Source organism: Magnolia sinica, chromosome 15 (genome assembly GCF_029962835.1).
Source record: "Magnolia sinica isolate HGM2019 chromosome 15, MsV1, whole genome shotgun sequence".
NCBI classification, from domain to species: Eukaryota; Viridiplantae; Streptophyta; class Magnoliopsida; order Magnoliales; family Magnoliaceae; genus Magnolia; species Magnolia sinica.
This window is the reverse complement of record NC_080587.1, coordinates 28491351-28514318: the sequence shown is the minus strand read 5'-3', so window position 1 is coordinate 28514318 and position 22968 is coordinate 28491351. Positions and strand designations below refer to the sequence as shown.

The 22968-nt window shown below is 37.4% G+C and overlaps 1 protein-coding gene across 1 annotated transcript in view; it reads right to left on the bottom strand.

Annotated features, from left to right (window-relative positions):
• Nucleotides 1-359: 359 nt before the first annotated feature.
• The window catches only part of LOC131227858 (protein LONG AFTER FAR-RED 3), a 139014-nt gene continuing 116405 nt past the window's right edge, over nucleotides 360-22968 (bottom strand). The window contains exons 9-15 of the mRNA XM_058223686.1: nucleotides 10600-10707; nucleotides 6638-6733; nucleotides 6427-6525; nucleotides 6231-6305; nucleotides 3710-3841; nucleotides 3458-3573; nucleotides 360-798 (exon numbers count right to left, since the gene is read on the bottom strand). Coding sequence (XP_058079669.1) covers nucleotides 627-798; nucleotides 3458-3573; nucleotides 3710-3841; nucleotides 6231-6305; nucleotides 6427-6525; nucleotides 6638-6733; nucleotides 10600-10707 — 798 coding nt within the window. The 3' untranslated portion in view covers nucleotides 360-626. The remainder of the gene's footprint in view (nucleotides 799-3457; nucleotides 3574-3709; nucleotides 3842-6230; nucleotides 6306-6426; nucleotides 6526-6637; nucleotides 6734-10599; nucleotides 10708-22968) is intronic.

Here is a 22968-nt window from a genome sequence, read left to right as displayed (position 1 = left end):
TGGTCCACTCTGAGATTTGGATCTGGTTCATTTTTTGGGGACCATGGCCCTAAAATGAGCAGGAAAAACTGATGGACGTCGTGTATATACAACACATACATCAAGGTGGGCCACACGGTCATGGAAACACCCACTACGGTGTTAGGGGCCACAGAAGTTTTGGATCAAGCTTATAAGTGTGTTTTCTATTCATCCATGTCTGTATGATCTTATGAACAGGTTTGATAACAAACAAACATCACCGTTGGGCCTAGTATGGTTTCAATGGTGGAAATCATTATCCCCACTTTTTTCCGTGGTATGATCCACTTGATCTTTTGATATGCTTCAATTTTGGGCTCAACCCCTTAAATTACAGGTAACACATGAAACACTCCTTGATTGGTGTTATGAAATGGTTCAAAAGAAAATAGTCAATAGACCAGATTCGAGAGATAATTTTCTATTTCATCAGCCATTAGGATTGTTCTATTAAACTGATTTCAGGGCAATGCCCCATCTAAGGTGGGCCCACGATTTTGACATAAGATCAAGTCACATGTATGCCATGAGTGCAGGAGCTGCATGTATCCATATTTACCTCCTTTGTCAATTGCATCTCTCCCATCTGTCCAATCCGGAACATATCAAGGATATGCTTGCACCCCACCAACGTATGTTGCCAAGACAGATGCAGGTACTTCCGCTAATTCCTCCCATGAATCCACAGACAATACCACAAAATCAGCCAATTTTCCAACAGATAAAGACCCCAATTCACCATCGAGAAAGCTCGCATAAGCAGCTGAAATCGTGTGCCTGCCAAACCATGGTCCACATCAACAACAAAAGGATATGAGCAAAAACTGCAAAAAAGAGCATCAATGACTATGCATGCATCTCATTGACACCATTAGAATTGAGGCTTATAACTGTAAGAACTACCAGGAAAAAAAGGAAAGAAAAGGATGATACTGCTTATATTGTGCATAATTACCATGGAAATGCAGCTTGCTGAAAATAAAGAATATAGGTAGCGAGTAAGGCTGAACAAGAGAAGTACCAAAAAATGATTCTGCAAGTCTAAATGCTGTGACAGGACTTGTCTAATGGCCTAATTGGAATAAGAACTTTCCATTACATGAATTGTAGAAATCTGAGTAAACCAGACCAAATGAGAAAAGAATTCCATCTACAGCGACCTGTATGATGGAGTGGGCGCAGCATATTACTTTTGGGAGAATTCTAAGGAATGCACAAGTTGAGAGTCATATGTTGTCGTCTTGGTATTGATTCCCTAGTGGGGGTGGCTAACAGTGGAGTGTGTACTGACAGTGGGGTGTGTACTAACAAGCGAACCCACCCCCCCCAACACACACACACAAAACAAACAAACAAAAAAAAAAAAGAAAAAGATTTGTCTATGTAATTAAGAAAAAGAAAAAGAAAACAAACAAACAAACACGTGCTTATCCATCACTTTTTAAGATCAAATCAACAGTGTGTATGACAGTGGATAATTCGCACAAAGCTCTACCTCCGAATTTAGGAGAAATTTTAGGCATCAAGATTCTGGAAGAAAGAACATTAAATTGGCAGCAAAACAACCTTGAAATGAAAGATGACTGGATTTCACAAGAGCAGTACACTATAAAATGGACAGTTCCTACAATGCTTACATGCTTTACGTAAAACCTTAAACAAAGGGTTGCTTATGCCTGATGAAACAAACATAAAGCTTAACAATAAGTGTGAAGTTCGAATTGAACATGCCACAAGCCTCAGATGTAGAGGAATTATGTGATTCTCAAACTGAGGATATCCACTCTTTACTCAGGTTTTCATTTGTTGCAACTGAGCCCATGGTTCAATGACCTAGACAAATGGTCTGGTGGACCTGCCATGGTGAATTGGAAGAACCCGTGAACCAACAATGTGACTTGTCTTCAGTTGAATGTGGATGTTTGAGGCCCTTAGCTGCCTATTTGAAGGTCACAAGTTCAAGGGTTAAGACTTAAGAGTATCCTACTGAGGAGATTTGGTGGCATGGGCAGCCGACGGTAGGGCCCAAGAGACCAAGCATTTGGATCACCTAGCCACAGGCCCCACTTTTTAAGAACTGAAAAAACAAGTACTGTACATATGATCAGGCCGAGGATCATAGAAGTACTTCACACAGCACATGAGAACCACATACGATCGTTTAGACATTGTTTTAGAGAGCATTTAAACAATTAACAAGGTATACCGAAGTGCTTGAAAGTTAAAAACAAACTTCTAAAACTCGGTGTCTCAACTTAAAACTCAGCCAAGTTGACTCGACAAGATTCCAAGCCGAGTCATTGGGAAACTCTGTTGTCAGTAAAACTCAACCACGACTCAATATCGATCATCAAGACAATTCGATGACTTGGTTGATTTGAATAAACTCAACAAAACTTGAAAGTGGATTTTAGACTTTGGGTAGCATGTGTTTTTTTTTTTTTTTTTTTTTGTTAAAGGTGGGTTTTGAACCAAAGACTTCTAGCAGAGAGCAACCTAACCAACAAGCCAGGCACTACCTGTTTGAATTTGCTTTTCACTATTTTTATATTTGATCTATATATGACATATTTAAAATTTTTATAAATAATATTTCATATTAATTACTAAATATCGAATCAAGTAAATACTTGTCTGAGTCTTTGAGTCAACCCAAACCAGCTAGATATCGAGTTGACTCGAGTCAAGTTTTCAAGTTTTTAAACCATGCTTGAAACTCAAATAACTTTCCAATGAGGGATCAGTCCAAATTCCATAGCTTATTTGTTTGCTTAAAAAACTTTAAAAATAGAGTATTTTGAACTTTTTTCCCCGACAAGTATAATACAGACACAAATTAGGTGGACATGAACTCTTGACTTTCAGTTAATGGTCATAAATCATCATTAATAATATCATAGAACTATTTTACATTAAAATTGAGAGAAATCATATGATCTTAGAGCTGAGGATATGCATTATCCTAAGGATTTTAGTGTACAGGTGCCACGGCTTAGTGATCCAGGCCATTGATCTGATGGGCCCCAAGGAAGACAGACCATGACCCATTTCAGCTTGCATGTTGACAATCTTATATTTCTTTTCTTAGCTCTCTTTTTGTGGGTCACCAATGAGGTTTTCACAAGAGTTTTACTGGGCATGATGCACCCACTGTCGGGCCTCTCTTATCTAGGTCGTGATAACCAAATTTGGATTACAAAGCCATAAAGCCGCTTGTAAGGACTTGATGCATCTAAACAAAAAACTTAATACATGCAACCAGATGTATTCGTCAAAATCGTGTAGCCTTTAAGATAGTACAAGAAACCAGATCAGATACTACCTAACATAAAATAAAATAAAATAAAAATAAAACAGTGGAAAACACAAACTTGTCATCAGTCGAGTCATGGTATCCACACGGTGAAAGATAAATGGTTTCCTAGAACTTCCTTACGCATTCAAAGCATCAGTAAGTGTAACACACTCGCACGGCATCCAAGCATCTTCCCAGCCAGGAGGTATCCTCTTCATTGCAGCTCTGAGCCCTCCTAATGGATTAATGTCTGCCACCTGAAGCAATATGGTTCATCGGAAATGTCCATGACATTATGTTTTTTGTGATAATTGAGATACAGCATGCAAGTTTCAATTGTCATAAATACGCAGAGAGGTAATGGTTAAAAAGCCAAAAAAAAAAAATGCTCACCGGCCAATCAGAACCAAAAGCTACACATGCATTGCCAGAAAGAAGTGACTGAAATAAATATGATCCTGCAAGAGACCTAGTCACCCCAAGCTTCTTCGCAGCAGAATCAGCATCATCCAATAGGTGCTGTGGCTGTAAACGAGTATCATTTTACCATGTCAGCAAAAAAGATGCATCTTCTCCTCTTGGACAGCATATGCAAACAACCATATTATCATAAGTTCACAAAAGCAGTGGCTTAGTACTCCAACATGACAACCATATTGCTTTGAAGATGCACACTCATGAATTACTGGAGTCCAAGACAATAATGAAATAAAATGCCTCCATGAGGTTTTCAAAGAAAGTGAAATGTGGCATTGGACTAAACTACCTATCTTTGGCCTTCTAAAGCATGTATAGAAAAACAATATTATAAAATGAATAACTAGATAAAGTGGCTCCACAGCCCAACCAGGTGCACGCAATTCAAATTAGCAATCTTAGTTGTCAACTAGCCCGATTACATATCCATGACTGTCAAGGCAATTGCCACAAGTATGCAGAGTGCAGGTGGCACACGCCCATCATGCATTTGTAACAAATGGTGCCACAGGTCGGAAAAACAAACTTACTTAATTTCATCAGTAACAAATAAACCTAGCTCAGAAAGCAGATTGAGGTTGGAATTTCACGAGAAAATGAGAGATGGATGTCCTCCTTCAAGAAATCAAGGGTGGGACTGTTCCAGGTAGCTGGATTGGAGAGATTTGGAGAAGTCAGGCAGGTTGTTGGTCTTTTTTAACAATTGCAAGCAAACCTAGGGTTATTCTAAGGATTTGGAACAAGGAGCTACTCGACATGCAAGAAGATCAGAAAGATGCCTTCTGGGTGTCTACCAGATTCTCACAGAAAATGTATGGTTTCCAATGGGTTATGACAAATGTTTACGGTCCCATTGATCCCCAAAGGAAAGGGAAATTTGGCCAAATTCAATCAAGTTTTGATCCTTTGTGATCCACCATTTTGTATGGGGGTGCGAGGTGGAATTAATGCAAGCATGCATGGTTTCCATGACTTTGTGAGACAGAACAATCTTGTTCATATTCCTACTTGGAGGCTGCTTCACTTTATATAATAACCAAAAGGTTTGTAAAATGCAAGCTGGATGGTTTTCTCATGTCCACCTCTTGGGAGAATCACTTCAGGAGGGTTCTTTTTTCCATCCTCCCTCAGGCTGTATCAGATCATCAACCGATATAGCTCAACTCCTTAGGCAATTTGGGCCCAACTCCATTCCGTTTCAGGAATGTGGCTTAATATCATGATTTTATCAAACAGGTCGAGTATCGGTGGTCTCAATGTGATTTGCAGTGTCTGGTAGGAAATGCGATATAGACTCTGGAAGAAACTCCATTTTCTAAACGAAATAACATAAAGGAATGGAATAAATTCCTCATAGGGAATCTGAGAGAAAGAAAGCCCAATTTCCAAAGAGGATCGGATAGTGAGAACTGACGAGAGAGGTGGATCACCTTCAAAGAACTGTTCTCAAGGAGGAATCAGACAATGTTCTGTGCTCTAACGAGATAACATGGCATCAAAAAGCAAGGGCAGCCTGAATAAAAGGGGGCAATAACAATACCTCCTTTCATCATATAGCAAATGCTCAGGAAGGAAGAAATACTATTTTACTCAAGGTTAATAATTCAACTATTGGAGAAAACGAAGGCATTGAAATGGTTATTGTGCAGTAATTTCATGATCTAAACAAGAAAGGAGGATATCCTAAATTCATGACTTAGTTACAGGAACCTTAAAGTGGAAGTGTCACTCCTACTCAGAAACTGACTTCCACATTCCTAGGCAATGAGACATCCTATCAGTTGGAAAAGTGCCACCTTGTGCTACCTCACAGAATCCCAATTATTCATTCTGCAAAATAGGCTAGGTTGGAAGCATTGTGGATGTTATCTACCCACATAGAGTTGGGCTTAGGCTAGGAAGAATGGAAAAGAATCAATTCTAACAAAGGACATCATTGTAATTTGACAACATAGCTATACATAAATTATCATGTACTAAAAAAAAAAAAATCATCTAATACTCGTATATTGGCATCATCTGACTTTTGTCCTTTTATTAGGCTCTTTCGAAGATAGGGTATCTCAACTTTCAAACACCACCATTTTAGAGGTTATGAGATTCTACAGAACTGTATCAGTTGCCCAAGAGACAAGAAAGAACAATATGTTTGCAGATCAAAAGAAAATACTGCATGTTGTTGCAATAAACCTGCATAATGTGAGAAAGAGGAATAAACATTTCTGTAATTTCAATTATCTGCATTTAAAACTTTCTATTACAAGAAAGCAAAAGACAAGTTATGGAACATAGTGAACATACATATTGCAATTCAGAAATCATAGGATTAATAATAGAAAATATGGAAGGTCACTGGATGAAAAGCAAATTATCAAGAAATTAATAACAAAAGGCTCAAGAAAGAATTAAAGTAATCAAGCAAAAGAACATATTGGACCTGAACAGAAGCAATGACCCCTTGCTGACCAAAACGGGCAGCTGCTCCTGGTGCCAAATGCTGAGCATGCTCAATCTGACAAACAATGACTTTCCGTTATTGCCAGGTTAGGTATCAAGCTACCAAGTGGCGTAAGAATTTTAATTCAAACTATCTTTAAAGATGAAGCCATTCACAAACCAACAAATGGTTTTACCCTAAACCTTCTATCCTTCATTCCGTTGGATGAAGCAACAGAATCACACAAATCTAGTATCAAGTCATTTGCTTTATCTCCAATAGCATGAACAGCAACCTAGGATGATTTCACAGAAAATGTCCATTTTTAGCAGAGGCAATATATTTCAAGAATCAGGAAAAAGAAAAAAAGAGAATATTTGAGGAAATACATGTTACAAATGTAACACCTGAAGCCCTGATTTATCTGATGCCACCATCATCTTGAGAAGCCAATTGGGGTCCGTCACTCGTAGACCATAATTGTCAGGTTCATCCATGTAAGGCTAGAGAAACACATTATCACTTCCTTAATCAGATAATGAATCTAAAATACCATACTGGAATGCCGTATTTGAGGAAGCATATTAGACCATAACATTCACAGGTTAGAACAGTCAATAAAAGGAGAGGAAAACAAGAAACCATGGCACTGAGTTCCTTAGAGAATAAATCACAAAAAAACTCATTATTTATCACCATCATCAAAACCATATCCCAGCTATTTCTGTCAGATTTATGAATCATGGATTGAAAGTCATAGCCCTAGCCCCAGTAAGTGAAAATGCCTCCATATCTCCTCTCCATCTTCATCCAAGTCCTAGGTTTTCCTCCTCTTGCGGGCCTTTCAACCCCATTCATTGTTCCCCTCCTTACCAGAGCCATCTCTAGTGCAACAAGGAATGTAACTCGACATTTTTGAGTTGAGTCGAGCTTTTTTGAGTCAAGTCAAGCGAGCTGACCGAGCTAACTCGACTTGTGTACAGCTCTATACACGATCTAGAGGTTTTAATGGTGGCTGTCCCCATGCCAATGGTTCCTAATGGTGTGACAATCCTATGTATTGGATCGGACTGAATTTTTGGGATATTGGGTGAACTTGAAAGGTCACACCTTATGGATGGAGTGATGTGGGCCCCACATTGCAGTTGGGCCGCAAACAAATGTAGAAAGTGTTTAGGAATTCACTAAAAGACCTTCTAAAATAGTAGTACTACTAAAATATCTATATGGGTTAAAAATGGAAACCGAAATGCCTTGGAACTCCCTCTTTTATGGTAGGATAAATGTATAATAGCAAAGGTACATGTAGCATTCAATGTATCAACAATATTCGCCATAATTGTTGATATCGCGTGGTGATGATATGATAGTGTATTACATAAAATCCCTTGTATCGACTTTATATCGGTCAATACATGCTAAGGTATTCCGAACTTATTGATAATGTGATATATCAGAAGGCTCGTTTATAAGATCACACTGTATCAATCAATACTTGCATGATAGAGCAGGTAACTAGCGGCGAAATATTGCAAATATTGAACAATGTCAGCGTATATCACTGGAAATTTGAAAAATAAAAAAAATCAAAATACTGAAAAATAAAATCCCATTTAGCTCAGACTTTTGGGGGAAAATTGTTCCTGTGTGTTTTTAACAGTTCAAATCAAGTTGTTTTGCACTGAAACACAACTTTGGAGGAGAAATCATGATCCAAAGGAGGAATCGAGCCATAACCGCAAAGGTGAGAAATTTTTTATTTTACTTGTTTCCATTCTTTTTCTTTCTTCTTCTTTTTCTTAAGCAACGAATTTTATTAAAGAGGCGCCGAAAAATGGCGCAAAACTACAACCTAAACCAGGAATGCAACGGCAAATATCAGAAGCCTTCAAACATGAGGCCCAACCCAAAACCTCAAACTTAACCCTCCTAATCAGCTCAGACACCAAATTGCTTTTATTTTGAAGGTACCAACCATTCCTTTCCCCCCCACATAGCCCAAAAGACAGGCTATAAGACCAACCACCAAACTAACCTCCCTTGTTTACCAACCCCTTGTCTTGCCATGCTAAGAAAAGCTCTTCAATCATTTCAAAAAGGCAATGGATGAAGCGAAGCTTAATTGATTCTGAATTTTCTATGCACATGAAGCAAAAATTGGGTATCACCAAAGATCTTTTTTAAAGATTATCTATTGTCCACCTCCCCAATGTTCGAAATATCGGTATCACGTTACGTATCGGCATCGCATCCTCAAGATACAGATACGTATTGGTTATCGCATAGGATATATTGTTTGAATCAGGTAATTTATCGCACTTTTTGGGAAACATTGGGAACATGGTTGAATTTTTCAATGAAACCTCAAGGATTGTTAAAAAAGAACTTAATACACATTTTTAAATCATACATCTCAAAAAAGAAGTGCACATAATAGGTTTCCTTTGTATAGGGTCTAAGCTATGCATTGTCTGACTGAACTAATGCAACTATATTCAAATTGAATGCATAGCATTTAGAGTGTACGTGATGATCATTTCAGCAAACACTCTTAAATACTTCAAAATTAGTCTCAATTGACAACTACTTGAAGGGTAATTTCGAAAAAAATAATAATAATATTTTAATATTTTTTATTAATTTTTAATTAAAAAATAAATTTTATTTTCCAAAAATTGACAAGGACTTAACAAATCAATAGATCAGATCTCATACATGCTTGATTTCATGTTTGTAGTGCAACATTGCAAGCAATTGAGTCCACTTATTCTTATGCCATGCCATTGAGTCCTATCCTATAGATAGACTGCAACTTTGGAGCCAATCCCGAAGCCTCACAAACTCCACTTCCTCATCCAATAAATTACTTCGAAAGAGGGCCAACTTTAGGAACTTACTTTGTAGAGAAACTTTCCCAAGCCACACATCTTCCTCCCATTCCAAAGAGAGAAACATCCCCTCCCCCCCCCCAAAAAAAAAAAAATCCTACCAACCTTGAGACTGCCTTCCTACCCCTACCTCTCTCCATAGATTCCCCTCTTCTGTTCAAGAGTAACACTTTCCAAATCCCCAATTCCTGCCCCTTCCTCCCTTCACGGATTGGCTTGCACACCTCATCCCATCTCAACAAATGGACTTTTTGTTCCTCCCCAATTCTACTCCACAAGAACTCCCGTCTTAACCTTTCCAACCTAACCACAACCTCCTTTGGGCACTCGAGAAGCAACATGTTAGACAATGCCACTTTTATGAGCATTATCCCGCCAACCAAGGAGAGGTAGCAGCTCTTCCACCTCGACAACTTCCTTTCAACCCTTTCAATAACCCTATCCCAAAGATGCTTTGCCATTTTGCTGATACAAAGAGGAAGGCCAAGGTAAGATGAGAAAAAGGGCCCCACACCACACCCAAAAAACTTCGCTGACTTCCATCTACAGTAATATCATTGATACACAATGCATCTGCAAATTTTCCCATGACCATGACACCAGGACCCAGACGTCAATCCTTCCTTTTATAGAAGTCTTTTCTTCCTTTTGTTTCAGTTGAAGGTGCTGTAAATTAATTCCACTGTTCATTATTGGATATTTTATTCTCTATTTGTGGCAGTTAAGAGGGAGTGGTGACTCTACAATTGGTATGTATACTATCAAATGAAGAGAGAAGAAAAGGTCCAATCCTCTTTGTGCGACATCACAAGGACAACAATGCAATTGATTAAGAAAGGGTGCTAGCTATTACATTTACCCTCCTCTCAACTTGGTAAACTTGTCCCTGAAGCTAACAAACATTACAGGTAATATCCACAACTAGGTAACTACATGTGTATCTGAGACCGAGGCCTTTTTTTTTTTTCTTTTTAGTTTTTTGTTGTATTGTTTATGTTTCATGGCTTGTATTATATGACATTAGAATGATATGAACTTATTTTGGATACAATTGCATCACTCATGGACAGACAGTTTACTCCCTTAAACACAGTGTAGTGCTTTGAGTTCTAAGTGTGTAATCATCTGTATTTTAACTTCTCCCAAAGCTTCCCCGAAAATTTCCACCATTTTCCTCAAGCGACTGCAATGTTTCTGTCAGATTCTGACACAATACAAGAAACATGTGATATTTCCCACTGTTTCCCATGATATTTCATATCACAAAGATGTGATGCAAGGATGATACCAATGCTTCAAACATTGACCAAGAGATCAAGCATCAATATTAAGCTTCCACCACTTTGAAAGTTCTCCACAAAACTAAGTAGTTAAGTCACTTGTACCAGTGATAACTGAAAGAAAAGAATGTATAATAAGGAAACTAGTTAAGGTGAATTTCATATGAACAATATTCAATCATATGCTAGGAACAACATCACCTCATAGAAAAGTGCACTGTTAGAACCCAATGATCCATCAGCAAAAGCTTTAACACCACCAAGGTAAATCCATTGGCTTAGGGCCCTACCTGTCTCTTTAAAAAGATCCTAAGAAAATAAAGAATTAAAGATAATAAGCAAAAAAGTAGTGGACAAGGTAAAGAAACAAAGATAAAGGATTAAATGATGATGATGAGCAGACAAGATCTAGCCTTTATGCAGAGATTTAATAAAAAAAAAAACAAAATACAAAATACAAAAACAAAGTCGACTGTGTAACCCACTAGATTACTATCCCATACATCAGATTGAGGCATAAGTTGCATTCTCAAAGTGGCTGGTCTAGCTTTAATTGGAATGATGATATATTCTAAAAGGAATGGGAGAGGTTGTGAAAAAAAAAATTAAAAAAATAGAGTAGTCATCCATAAGCCTATCCTTTTGGCTATCGCAAAAAACAAGGTTGCTTTTAAACTTTTTCCAAATACATTCCTACCACTTCAACTGTTAACTATTTTGGCGCCCACTGTCAGATACCGTCAAGTATATCATAATGTATTTTTTAAAATGAAAAAAAAAAAAAAAAAAAAGAACTTTTGCTTTTTTACTAACCCTGTCTCACACACGCCCCTCTCCCCATCAAAAGAGGAAACCAAATCCTTGCATGCAACTGCAGGCCTTCTTGGCTGTACAATTACTCTTGTATTTGGTTTTCTAATAATACCCTATCCATTCATTTTTTTAAAAAGGTAGTACACATGACAATAACAATACTTATAATAAGTCAAAAGTTGAAAATGATCCCTCTTCATAAAATAACTAGTACAGCATTGGCCTAAATGTAACAATAGCTTTTCTAGGTAAACCAAGCAACCCAAGAACACTATGTACCCATTTGGATGCACTATTGGAATTAAATCATAGTTATTAATGTCATAAAAGTGGAAACAACCAAATTGTAATTGCTAGTCTCATGCCTGCCTAATTGCTAGTGAGCTTATCCTTTAACCTCACGGTCGAAGGATCAAGACTGATATTTGTGTTTTCCCTTCTTCCAAGTCTGCATGACCTAATCAACAGGTTGGATGGCAAGTAAACATTATAGTGGGCCCCATGTAGTTTTTGATGGTAAACATTCAATAAATCAATGTTTTTTCTATAGTGGGGTCCACCTAAAATTTGGATCTATGTCATTTTTAGCTCATTCCCTAAAATAATTATCCAAGAAGGACAAACGGCTTGGATCAAACAAAGAGATCATTGTAGAGCCCACACCAAAATCCCTTGTACAAATGGATTGGCATCTCGTCCCTGTGTAAGGGGAGCGGATTAGGTGTTACCCAGTTAACACCTTAGTGGGTGTCACCCTTGCCGTGGGGCCCACCTTGATGATGTGTTGTATATCCATGCCGTCCAGCCCATTTTAGGTTGTGGTCCAAAAAATTATGTAGATCCGAATCTTAGGTCAATTACACCATAGGAAACAACGATGATTGAGTGCCTCACCATTTAAAATTCCAAAGGGCCCTTCGTAAAGTTTTCGTAATGTTTATTTGTCATCCAACTTGTCGATAATCTCAAAAAGACTTGGATGGAGGGAAAAATACAATGATCAGCTTGATTCAAAACTTGAGGCACACAAAACGTTTTTAATGTTCATTGATCACTGTTTCTAGTGGTTTGGTCCACCTGAGATTTGGATCTACATAAGGCTTGGGATCGCGTCCTAAAATGAGATGGAAAAACAAAGGGATGGTGTGGATATACAAAAAATGCATCAATGTTGGCCTCGCACTGTTAGGGTAACACCCACTGAAGTGTTACTCGGGTAACAGCTAATCTACTCCCTTGCAGAAGACACAGAATGCAGGACGTGGATTTCCTGCCTTTCTCAAGAAGTTCCTGCGTGAGGATGCTGGATGGGGCCTACTGCGATGTTTGTGAGAAATCCACCTTGTCCTTCCATTTTTCGAACTTATTTTGGGACATGCGACCAAAAATTAGGTGAATCCAAAGCTCAAGTGGGCCACATGAGAGGAAAAAATGGAGATTCAGTGAGCACCGTTGAAACATTCTTATGGCCAAAAAAGTTTTGTATCACGCTAAATTTTTTGTGTTTTCACTTCATCCAAGTGATAATGACCTTATAAACAGTTTGGATGGCATATAAACATCAAGGTGGAGCCTAGAAAGGTTTCGACGGTAGGCATTTCTTTCTTCACTGTTTCCTCTCATGTGAGCCTTGGACGACCTCATTTTTTTGCCACATGTCCTAAAATGAGTTCGCAAAACGGATAGACTTGGTGGATTTCTCACAAACATCTCGGTGGGCCCCACCCAGCATCCTTGCGCAGGAACTTCCAGCGAAAGGCTTCTGCAAAAAATCCGATCTCAGGATGCACCGGTTGAATTAATTCAAAAGGAGGGGTAAAAACGTCTTTTATAGAGATAACAGTTGCACCCGTTAACAAGACATTAGTCAAAGTTTAAACGACAAGGTTTTTTACCATATCATAAAATGATAGGCGGGTATTCAAAAGTTTAAAAGCGGGCTTGTTTTCCACAATAGCCAAAAAGGCGGGCTGATGGATGACTAGAACTCAAAAAAATAATATAATAGAGATATTGTGAATTATAAATGGTTGTCTATAATAGTTCTCATACATGAAGTTTAGTTTTATCGGTGTTAAGATTCGCCATCTCTAAATAATTTCAAAGTTTCATTGCGAACTTTGAAGGATCCCATCTGCCCAACTGTCCACTACCCCAGAGTATCTTATAATAGCCAAAAAGCCCAGAACAACACAACAGCTAGAACAAGAAAATTTACCGAGGAGAATTCAGCTTGTGTACATCAAATTTGTTGATCTTGGAGAAGAAGAAAGAAAGAATGGAAGAAAGAGAAGAGAGGAAGAAAGAGGAAATCATGTGATAGAAATGGGATACTCTTCAGCCCCACACGCTCCACCTTTTGTTTTATTATACTAGGGCTTTCACTTAAAATGTGAAATTACAAAAATACCCTCAATAGAAAGAAAGCACACTACCAAAGAGCTAAAGACCCATGTATACACAGCCCAAATGCATAAAGAGTGAACCCAATCAAGATGATCACACGTGTGATCACGTCACATGTGTCCACACATGTGATCACTTCACACGTGTGATCATTCTACCACTCCCCCTCAAGTTGGAGCATATATATATATACCATAAATGCCCGGCTTGTCAAAAAACTTGTCTAAATGAACTTGACTTAAAGCCTTTATGAAAATGTTGGCAACTTGATCTTCACATTTAATGAAAGGGTTTGATATTTCCTTGTTCTCGACTCTCTCTGATGAAACTTGATTATCACAATATAGATTCATGGGAGTACCAATCACAAAACCCAACTCACACATCAATGTCTTCAGCCACACAAGTTCACGCGTGGTATGGGCCATGGCTCTATATTCTACTTCTGCACTAGAATGAGCAACAACTTGTTGCGTCTTGCTTCTCCAAGCAACAAGAATACATCCTACAAAGGTATAATAACATGTGGTGGATTGCCTATCTGAAGGAGATCCAGCCCAGTCTACATTAGAGAATCCTTCCACTCTAAGGTGACCATTTTGCTGGTAGAGAATTCCACGGCCTAGGGTGCCCTTCAAATATTTAAGTATGCGGAACACAGCTTCCATATGAGATACACAAAGAGCTTGCATAAACTGACTAACTACAATGACTAGATATCTAATCGTGTAATGGTTAAATAAATCAATTTACCAACCAACTAGCGATATCTGAATGGATCATCAAACATGTCTCCTTCCTTTGCACTTAACTTAGAGTTTGTGTCCATGTGAATTATAACTGGCTTAGCCCCCAGTAAACCAGTCTTTTCTAACAAATCCATAACATATTTCTTTTGCGATAAATTAATTCCCAATTTTGACCTAGCTACCTCAATACCCAGAAAGTATCGAAGGTAGCCTAAAAACTTTGTACAGAAGTGTTGCTACAAGAATTTCTTTAACTCAAATATACATTTACTATCGTTTTCAGTAATGATGATGTCGTCCATGTAAACAAGAAGAACTAGAGTGTCAATCTCACTCTGCCTAACAAAGACTGAGTGATTAACCTGACTATGTTTCATCCCAAACTGAATTACTACGTTACTGAATTTGCCAAACCACGTGCGTGGAGATTGCTTTAAACCATAATTTGATTTTCTTATCCGACAGACTTTATCAGACTCCCCCTTAGCAACAAAGCCAAGCGGCTGCTCCATGTATACTTCAAGCAAATCACTATGAAGAAACGTATTCTTCACATCTAGTTGATATTGGGGCCAGTCTAAATTTGCAACAATAAAGATCACCACACAAACTGAATGAAGCTTAGCCACCAGGGAGAAGGTTTCAGAGTACTCTACTCCAAAAGTCTAAGTATACCATTTCGTCACCAACCGGGCCTTTAAACGATCCACAGTGCCATCAAACTTGTACTCCACCGTATATATCCATCTGCACCCTACTACATGTTTCCCTATAGGTAACTTAGCTAAAGTCCAAGTTTGATTTTGATGAAGCACAGCTATTTCTTCTTCCATAGCTCTTTCCACCCATCAATATGAAGAGCCTCCTGAAACAATCGAGGGACAGACACAAACGACAAGGACAAACCAAACTGTCGAAATGAAGGTGATAAACCATTCAAGAAAATAATATTGAAAATAAGATGTAGAGTACAAGAACATATACCCTTTTGAATAGCAATAGGTTGATCAACTTCATTCAACAGATCTAGTGGAGACTGAAGAGGATGATATTTGGATCGATTGGTAGAACTAGTGGAGGGCACATTACTAGGAACTTCAGTACTTCTCTTGGAATGTCTAGAGTAGACCTACAACGGTGGTAGATTTGGATGTGACTTTGTGGCTTGCTTTCTAGGTAAATCCATGTCTGTCACCACAAGAATAGTGGTAGAGTGTTTGAAAAGTTGAAATGCCTTCCCATTATCTGAGAAATATGGAGTATTTTCAAAAAATGTGACATCCATGGACACATATCGTCTACAGGTGATGGAATTATAGCATTTGTAGCCATGTTGAGCATTTGAGTACCCCAGAAACACACACTTTATAGCTTTGACTTCAAACTTATCGAAGACATGATCAAATTGATGTACAAAATATATGAATCCAAAAATTTTAAGAGCAAGAGAAAATGAAGGATGCTAGGGATACAAGACAAAAAGGAGTTTTACCTTGTATTACCAACGAGGGCATCTGATTTATAAGATAACATGCAGCTAAAATGGCATCACCCTGAAAATTCCTTCGAACCTTCATGTCCAACAATAATGCCCTAGCCACTTCAAGTAAATGATGGTTTCCGTATCTCAATTTCGCTGCAGTGTGTGTGCACGGGATGTTTGATGAATGATACCATGAGATAAGAGATGGGAGTGAAAAAGATTTGATGTGTACTCCTTGGCATTATCTAATCTTAGAACACAAACTTTAGCATCAAATTGAGTTTAGATTTGTGCATGAAATTCTTTAAAACACATAAACACCTCAGAACATTCTTTCATAAAAAATAACCATGTCATTTTAGAGCAATCATCCGTAAAGATGACAAAATATTTAAAGTCAGATAAACTCGAAATATGAACAGGTCCCCAAATATCTGAATGTATCAAATAAAATGATTTATCACTAACTTTATCTTCACAGGAAAGAAAAGACGAGCTGTAATGCTTGCTTAACTTACAAGCTTCACATTATAACTTAAACACAGGACAGACGGGACAAGATTCTTCAAATTAGTTAAGGGTGGGTGCCCAAGCCTGGAATGTCGTTGATGAGGAGAGATGTTAGTTTGCAATGCAACTCCAACTCCGATCATTCTACTCTTGAAACAGCAGAGTCCATTAGATTCATGCCCTCCACCAATCATCATCCATGTCTTTAGATCCTAAAATTCATAATAAGAAGGATAAAATTTGACAGAGCAATTTAGGGATTTGGTTAGTTTACTTACAGATAATAGACTCAACGGAAACTTCCGAATATACAAAACTGAAGACAATGAGAGATGATGTAGGACAGAGTGCTTTCACCGGATACCCTGGTTGAAGTGTCATCAGCCAGGGTGATAGACGAAACAGATAAAGACTAAACTAACTCGGACAGCAAATTATGCTTACCAGTCATATGATCGAAACCACCAGAATCAATAATCCATAAAGTATAGTCAAAAAATGTAAGACAAAATGTACCTAACTGAGTAAGGTAGCAGTGGAGGAAAAGGCATGAGTGGAATGATTTTCAGAAGCTTGGCATAATCTTCCTTGGACATAGTGACTATGTCACCTATAGTACTCAGGCTCAACAGGAGTGGCAGGATTGGATACATAACCTTCTAAATTATCCTCTAGTGATTGGAAACATGTTTATGGTGGTGTAACGGGCCCGAAACGGTAACTTTTTTTTTAGCTCTGTTTTTGCCCTTTTTTTGAAACCTCTTGCTTCCAAACTGTTTCTAAGTCCTTCTACTACTAATTTCGACCAACCTTAGCTAGGTATTTGATAGAAAAACACATTATATTATAGATTTTTTTGAATCAAAGGTCGGTGGGCCATTTTTCAGAAATTCGTCAAAAATAGGTATTTATACTTTTTTTAATATATTTTGCTGTTTTAATCATGTCATATGATGTGTTAATCATAGTAGAACATGTTAATGTGCATTTTACAGATTTGGGGTGCCATTTAATAATTTTTTAATATTTTTTTCTATTTACGCATGAATTTTGGCCCCTTTTTTTAAAATTCGAAAAATCAGTTTTTAATGGTTGTTTTGCTGTTTTAATCATGTCATTTGATGTATTAATCATAGTAGAACATGTTAATGTGCATTTTACAGATTTGGGGTGCCATTTTATATTTTTTTAATATTTTTTTCTATTTACGCATTTATTTTGGCCCTTTTTTTGAAAATTCGAAAAACCATTTTTAAATGATTCTTTTGCTGTTTTAATGATGTCATATGATGTGTTAATCATAGTAGAACATGTTAATGTGCATTTTACAGATTTGGGGTTCCATTTTATATATTTTATATATTTTTTTCTATTTACGCATTTATTTTGGCCCTTTTTTTGAAAATTCAAAAAATCATATTTTAATGATTCTTTTGCTGTTTTAATGATGCCATATGATGTGTTAATCATAGTAGAACATGTTAATATGCATTTTACAGATTTGGGGTTCCATTTTATATTTTTTTTATATTTTTTTCTATTTACGCATTTATTTCGGCCCTTTTTTTGAAAATTCGAAAAATCATATTTTAACGATTCTTTTGCTGTTTTAATGATGCCATATGATGTGTTAATCATAGTAGAACATGTTAATGTGCATTTTACATATTTGGGGTGCTATTTTATATATATTTTTTATTTTTTTCTATTTACGCATTTTTTTCGGCCCTTTTTTTGAAAATTCGAAAAATCATTTTTTAATGATTCTTTTGCTGTTTTAATGATGCCATATGATGTGTTAATCATAGTAGAACATGTTAATGTGCATTTTACATATTTGGGGTGCCATTTTATATTTTTTTCTATTTACGCATGAATTTTGGCCCTCAAAAATAATTGCAAACACCTAAATGTAAGATATTTTCATATTACATTCATTCTAATATCTATCATTGATAGTAGATAGTTAGAAAATTAAATATATGAATTTTGTAGTCAAATACAGGTTATCTGGTTTATAAATTCATCAGACAGTCCGATACAACTTCTCACTAAAGAGTGGACCGTTACACCACCATAAACATGTTCCAATTTATAAATGAATGCATATTTGGAATGCTTAGAATATTCCGGATTTAATCCATATTTTTTCATATTTTTTTGGCAAAAAAAAAATTTTGCGCCGTTACGCCCCCGTATCACCGTTACGCCCCCGTATCCGTATCGGTTTTGGAGGTCACCGTTACGCCAACCGATACCGATACGGGACACCTTGAGAAGAACAAATGGATCAACGTCGCTCTGATACCATGTTGATCTTAGAGAAGAAGAAAGAAAGAATAGAAGAAAGAGGAGAGGAAGGAAGAGGAAAACGTGTGAGAGAAATGGGATACTCTTCAGCCCCACACGCCCCACCTTTTGTTTTATTATACTAGGGTTTTCACTTAAAAGGTGAAATTACAAAAATACCATCAATAGAAAGAAAGCACACTATCAAAGAGCTAGAGACCCATGTACACACAACCCCAATGCATAAAGATTAAACCCAATCACGATGATCACACATGTGATCACGTCACACATGTGGACACATCACGTGTCCACAAGTGTGATGCAGGACATGGAAATTAAATATGATATGCAAGATTTCGAGCTTTAGATCACACTAATTTTAAAACAATCACAAAAAATTCCACATCCCACATAAAAGTCAAGCATTCAACAAGGGGAATCTATGCGGGTCCAAGCCTACACATGTTAGGGCTGGATCAATTAAAAATTATAGACTAAACAATGCTCAAATGAGAGTAAATTCATCCACACATGCAAAAGATTACTTCCCAATCCAAGGGATTCATATGTTTCAAATCGGGAAAACCTAGGATTTGCAAAAGTGGAATAGGGCTTGGGATTTAGGATTATCTAGGGTTAGGGTTAGGAAAATAAGGCGAGAGAGGAGTGAAATAGAAGAGAGAAACAAACCCAAGATGATCCACACGTGTGGACAGCAGCCCGGGCCTGACGCATGTGCGTGGGATCTTGCCCGCACATGTGTGGGGCCCATGAATCTGAAATCAGCTAGTTATGTGCTGGTCGGCCAAGGGAGGTCCACCTTCACGCCGATCGAATGTCTGGTTTGTGCATAGTGCTCCGCCGAAGTTTCAACCCTCCTGCAAGGCCAGATTCTGGAAATCTGTTGTAGGGGAAAGATTAGCTGCAAACGTGGGTGGATTTGATGAGGGGATGGCTGTAGGAGATGGGAAATATGGATAGTAGGAGATGGGGGCGATTTGGGATGAATGTGGCTTTGCACCACAGTAGTTAGCCCTTCTAAGGAGGGAGGGTTTCGCACCCAATTAGGCTTCACAACTCAGAGAGGAGCAGGAAAACGCAGAAATTTTATTCAATCTTCAATGAGGAAAAAGACTACAAGGGGTGCTTATTTATAATAAAATCTTATACCCAAAAACTCGCGTCATGTACGTAACTTATTGCTTAGAAATGAACCACAATTAACAACTAATCAAAATAATCTGAACCGTCCATGATGTTCCTAATAACAATAATAATTAAAACTCAAAGTACTAGATCATTTGGAAAAGTGGGCCACGATCATGAGAACCCATGGTAGGATTCACATGACGATCGGGTCCACTCCAAGGAACCAAAACGCAGTCCTCTAACTAGGGGGTCCTCCCTGGACGTCGTCATCGATCCAAATCGATGGTGGGGCCCTCCTCCTTGCGTACGTGCGTAGGTGGGGCGTGCATGTGCACCAGATGTCCCCATCAAAGTGTGATCACTTCAAACGTGTGATCAGTCTAATAAAAACTACAATCATCTAGATCTCAAACCCCAAACCTTTGCCTCACGCACTTACAAATCTTATTATTCTGATTTGTAGCCTTTATGGATCATCAAGCAACTTATTTTTCTACTTCTTGTCACCATTGACACTCCAATTACCTATTGACGCTAGTAACAAAGCCTACACCCTAGATCAAACCCATCACACATCCAAAATCCATATACTGGATCTGATGTCCTTACATCCAACTATGTCTACAATCTTATAAATAAACCAATATGAATATCTAGTAACTTCTTTGCAATCTAAATCATAACCCAAAACTCCACGCAAAGTTCAAATTGCTGTGCAACCAATCAGATTTTTTTCCTTTTAAGTAATAAATATTCCATGATTATCGATCAACAAATAAATAAATATTCCACAAAACAGGAATTTAATGATATAAAATGTTTCTTCAAATAACTAGAAGGTTATGGAAAGTTCTTCTAGAAATAGATGTCTCACAACATAAACAGTTTCATCAAATATGATTCCCCAAAACATAGAAAGAAACAACAACAACAACAACTAAAAAAGTTGTAAAGGTTCAACTAGTCAATAGGAGTTTTATGTCAAGGGCATGGTTTACGATCTCGTCCAATTCAATATGTGTCATCTGCTACATATCAGATTCTCGACCCAATCATTATGATACAAAAATCATTTGTTATGTTAATAGCACAGAAAATCAGGGTAGAATTCATCACATGAAATCCTCCTAGACGTACCAACACTTACAATTTTAGAAATCATTGCCATGCACTAAGATAATCTTGTGAATTTAGTATGACATGCCATAGGTAAGCAAATGGAAGATTAGGCAAACAGATTGTCATTGCCAGCACATAAACCTCGAAAGGAACCCAAAATTTTCGCTCATGCGATCATTCAACTAAGAGCTTCTCTGATGATAACAGAGAGCAGATATCCCTAAGGTAACGACCATCATTAGAAAATCCCCTAGGAGAACCATTAAGAATGATGGAAGATTGAGCAGAATACAAGCTCTCCATTTATTCTTAAATCACATGCAGCCGCAGAAATAATCTAAGAAGCCCTAACCACATAATCGTACGCTTTATCTATGTCCATCCTACAAAGAGACCTGCCACAACATTCTCATGCTACAGCCCGAACATTCATTAGTGATTAAAACTCAACCAGTATCTTGGAAATGCTCCTTTGGAGGAAGGAAATGATATTCTTAGTCATCTCTTGCAAGTCTTGAAGGAAGAACTTTAGCAATGAGTTTATTGAGGCCACTAAATAGACATTGGACTTTGGTCTGTCAATTCCATATATTCCTCTCCTTAGAGCAATGAAGGTTGTATTCATGCTTTGTAAAATTTCATCTTTCGTAAAACCCGTTGAATATTTAAAACAAAAAATGAATGAAAAGTAATGCAATTATATTAAAGCTGAAAAAATGGAAAAAACCAAGAGGCACATAGATGATGAGAAGACATCTCACCAAACTCAAACAAAAGAGAAGCACAAGCCTCCTCTCACAGAGAAGAAGGAAAAAAAAGAAAAAAAAAGACAGCAGTCCAAATATCCAATGCACATACAAAATCAAAGTACTGCCTTCCCTAGAGGACTCCTTTCCAATTCCCTTGGTAGAAGCAAGTGAGAAGCTATTGGGTACCAGTGCCTTGACATTACCCATGTGAAAAATGGTCTTTTTAGTCTCAAAATAATCTCTCCATTACAATAAAAAACAAGAATAGAATAATGAACATATATTTCCAACAGTGCTAGGAGGTTAAGAATTCCATGGTAAAATCAGTGTTTTAAATTGCAAATAGCATATAGTGTAGCATTCAACACTCTAAAGTGAGAGGCATAAGCTACGTAGCATGTAGAACAAGCTACAAGCAAGATTCAACTAGCCCCATGATTGGGAACTAATGATTGGTTCGGTCTACAAAGACTTTGGATTTGCTCATAACGATCAAATTATATCTAGTCTTGCTTCCATTTTTTCAGTCATTCTAGATACAATTTTAAAATACTGGATCTTCAATTATTTAAATCGTGTATCTCCTTCACTTGTAATGGTTTATCACTCAATGAATAAATGAAAAACTCTAGATTTTTAATTAAGGATGTGCTTGGTTCATGAAAATTCAAGATATTTGGTGCAACCAAACACAACCTAAAATTATAGGAAAATAAGGCAAAGATAAAGAAATAGCAATGGAACTAATTGAAAATTGTATTTTTTTAAAGATGACGATATTATTAATAAATGGCCAAAGCCACAATTTACAAGTATACAAAACAGAAAAGATTTACAACTCCCGCCAACAATCCGGAAAATGAGCAAATAAGCTTTAATCCTATTGCCCATTACATTACATGGGATATAACCCTTCTAAACACCTCTATGGTCTGTCCTTTACGATCTTTAAAACATCGGTCATTCCTCTCAAACCATAGAACCCATATCCACTAACAAACTTAATTGCCAGATTCTTCTCCAAATTTTCCCTATGACCCCGCCACGCCACATCAAAAGGAAATTATCAATAGATCTCAGCAACAATCATGCAACTCCAAACTTGAAAATTTTATCTCACAATCCTTTTGCAAACGTGCAACGTATAAAAAGATGATCCACAATGTCCTCATCATGAAGGCATAGCAAACATACATTCAAAAGAACCATCTTCCTCTTGAGAAGATTACCTATTGTTAGCACCTTCTTCCTCCCCACTAGCCAAGCAAGCATCGCAACCTTTGGAGGAGCATTGTAGCAC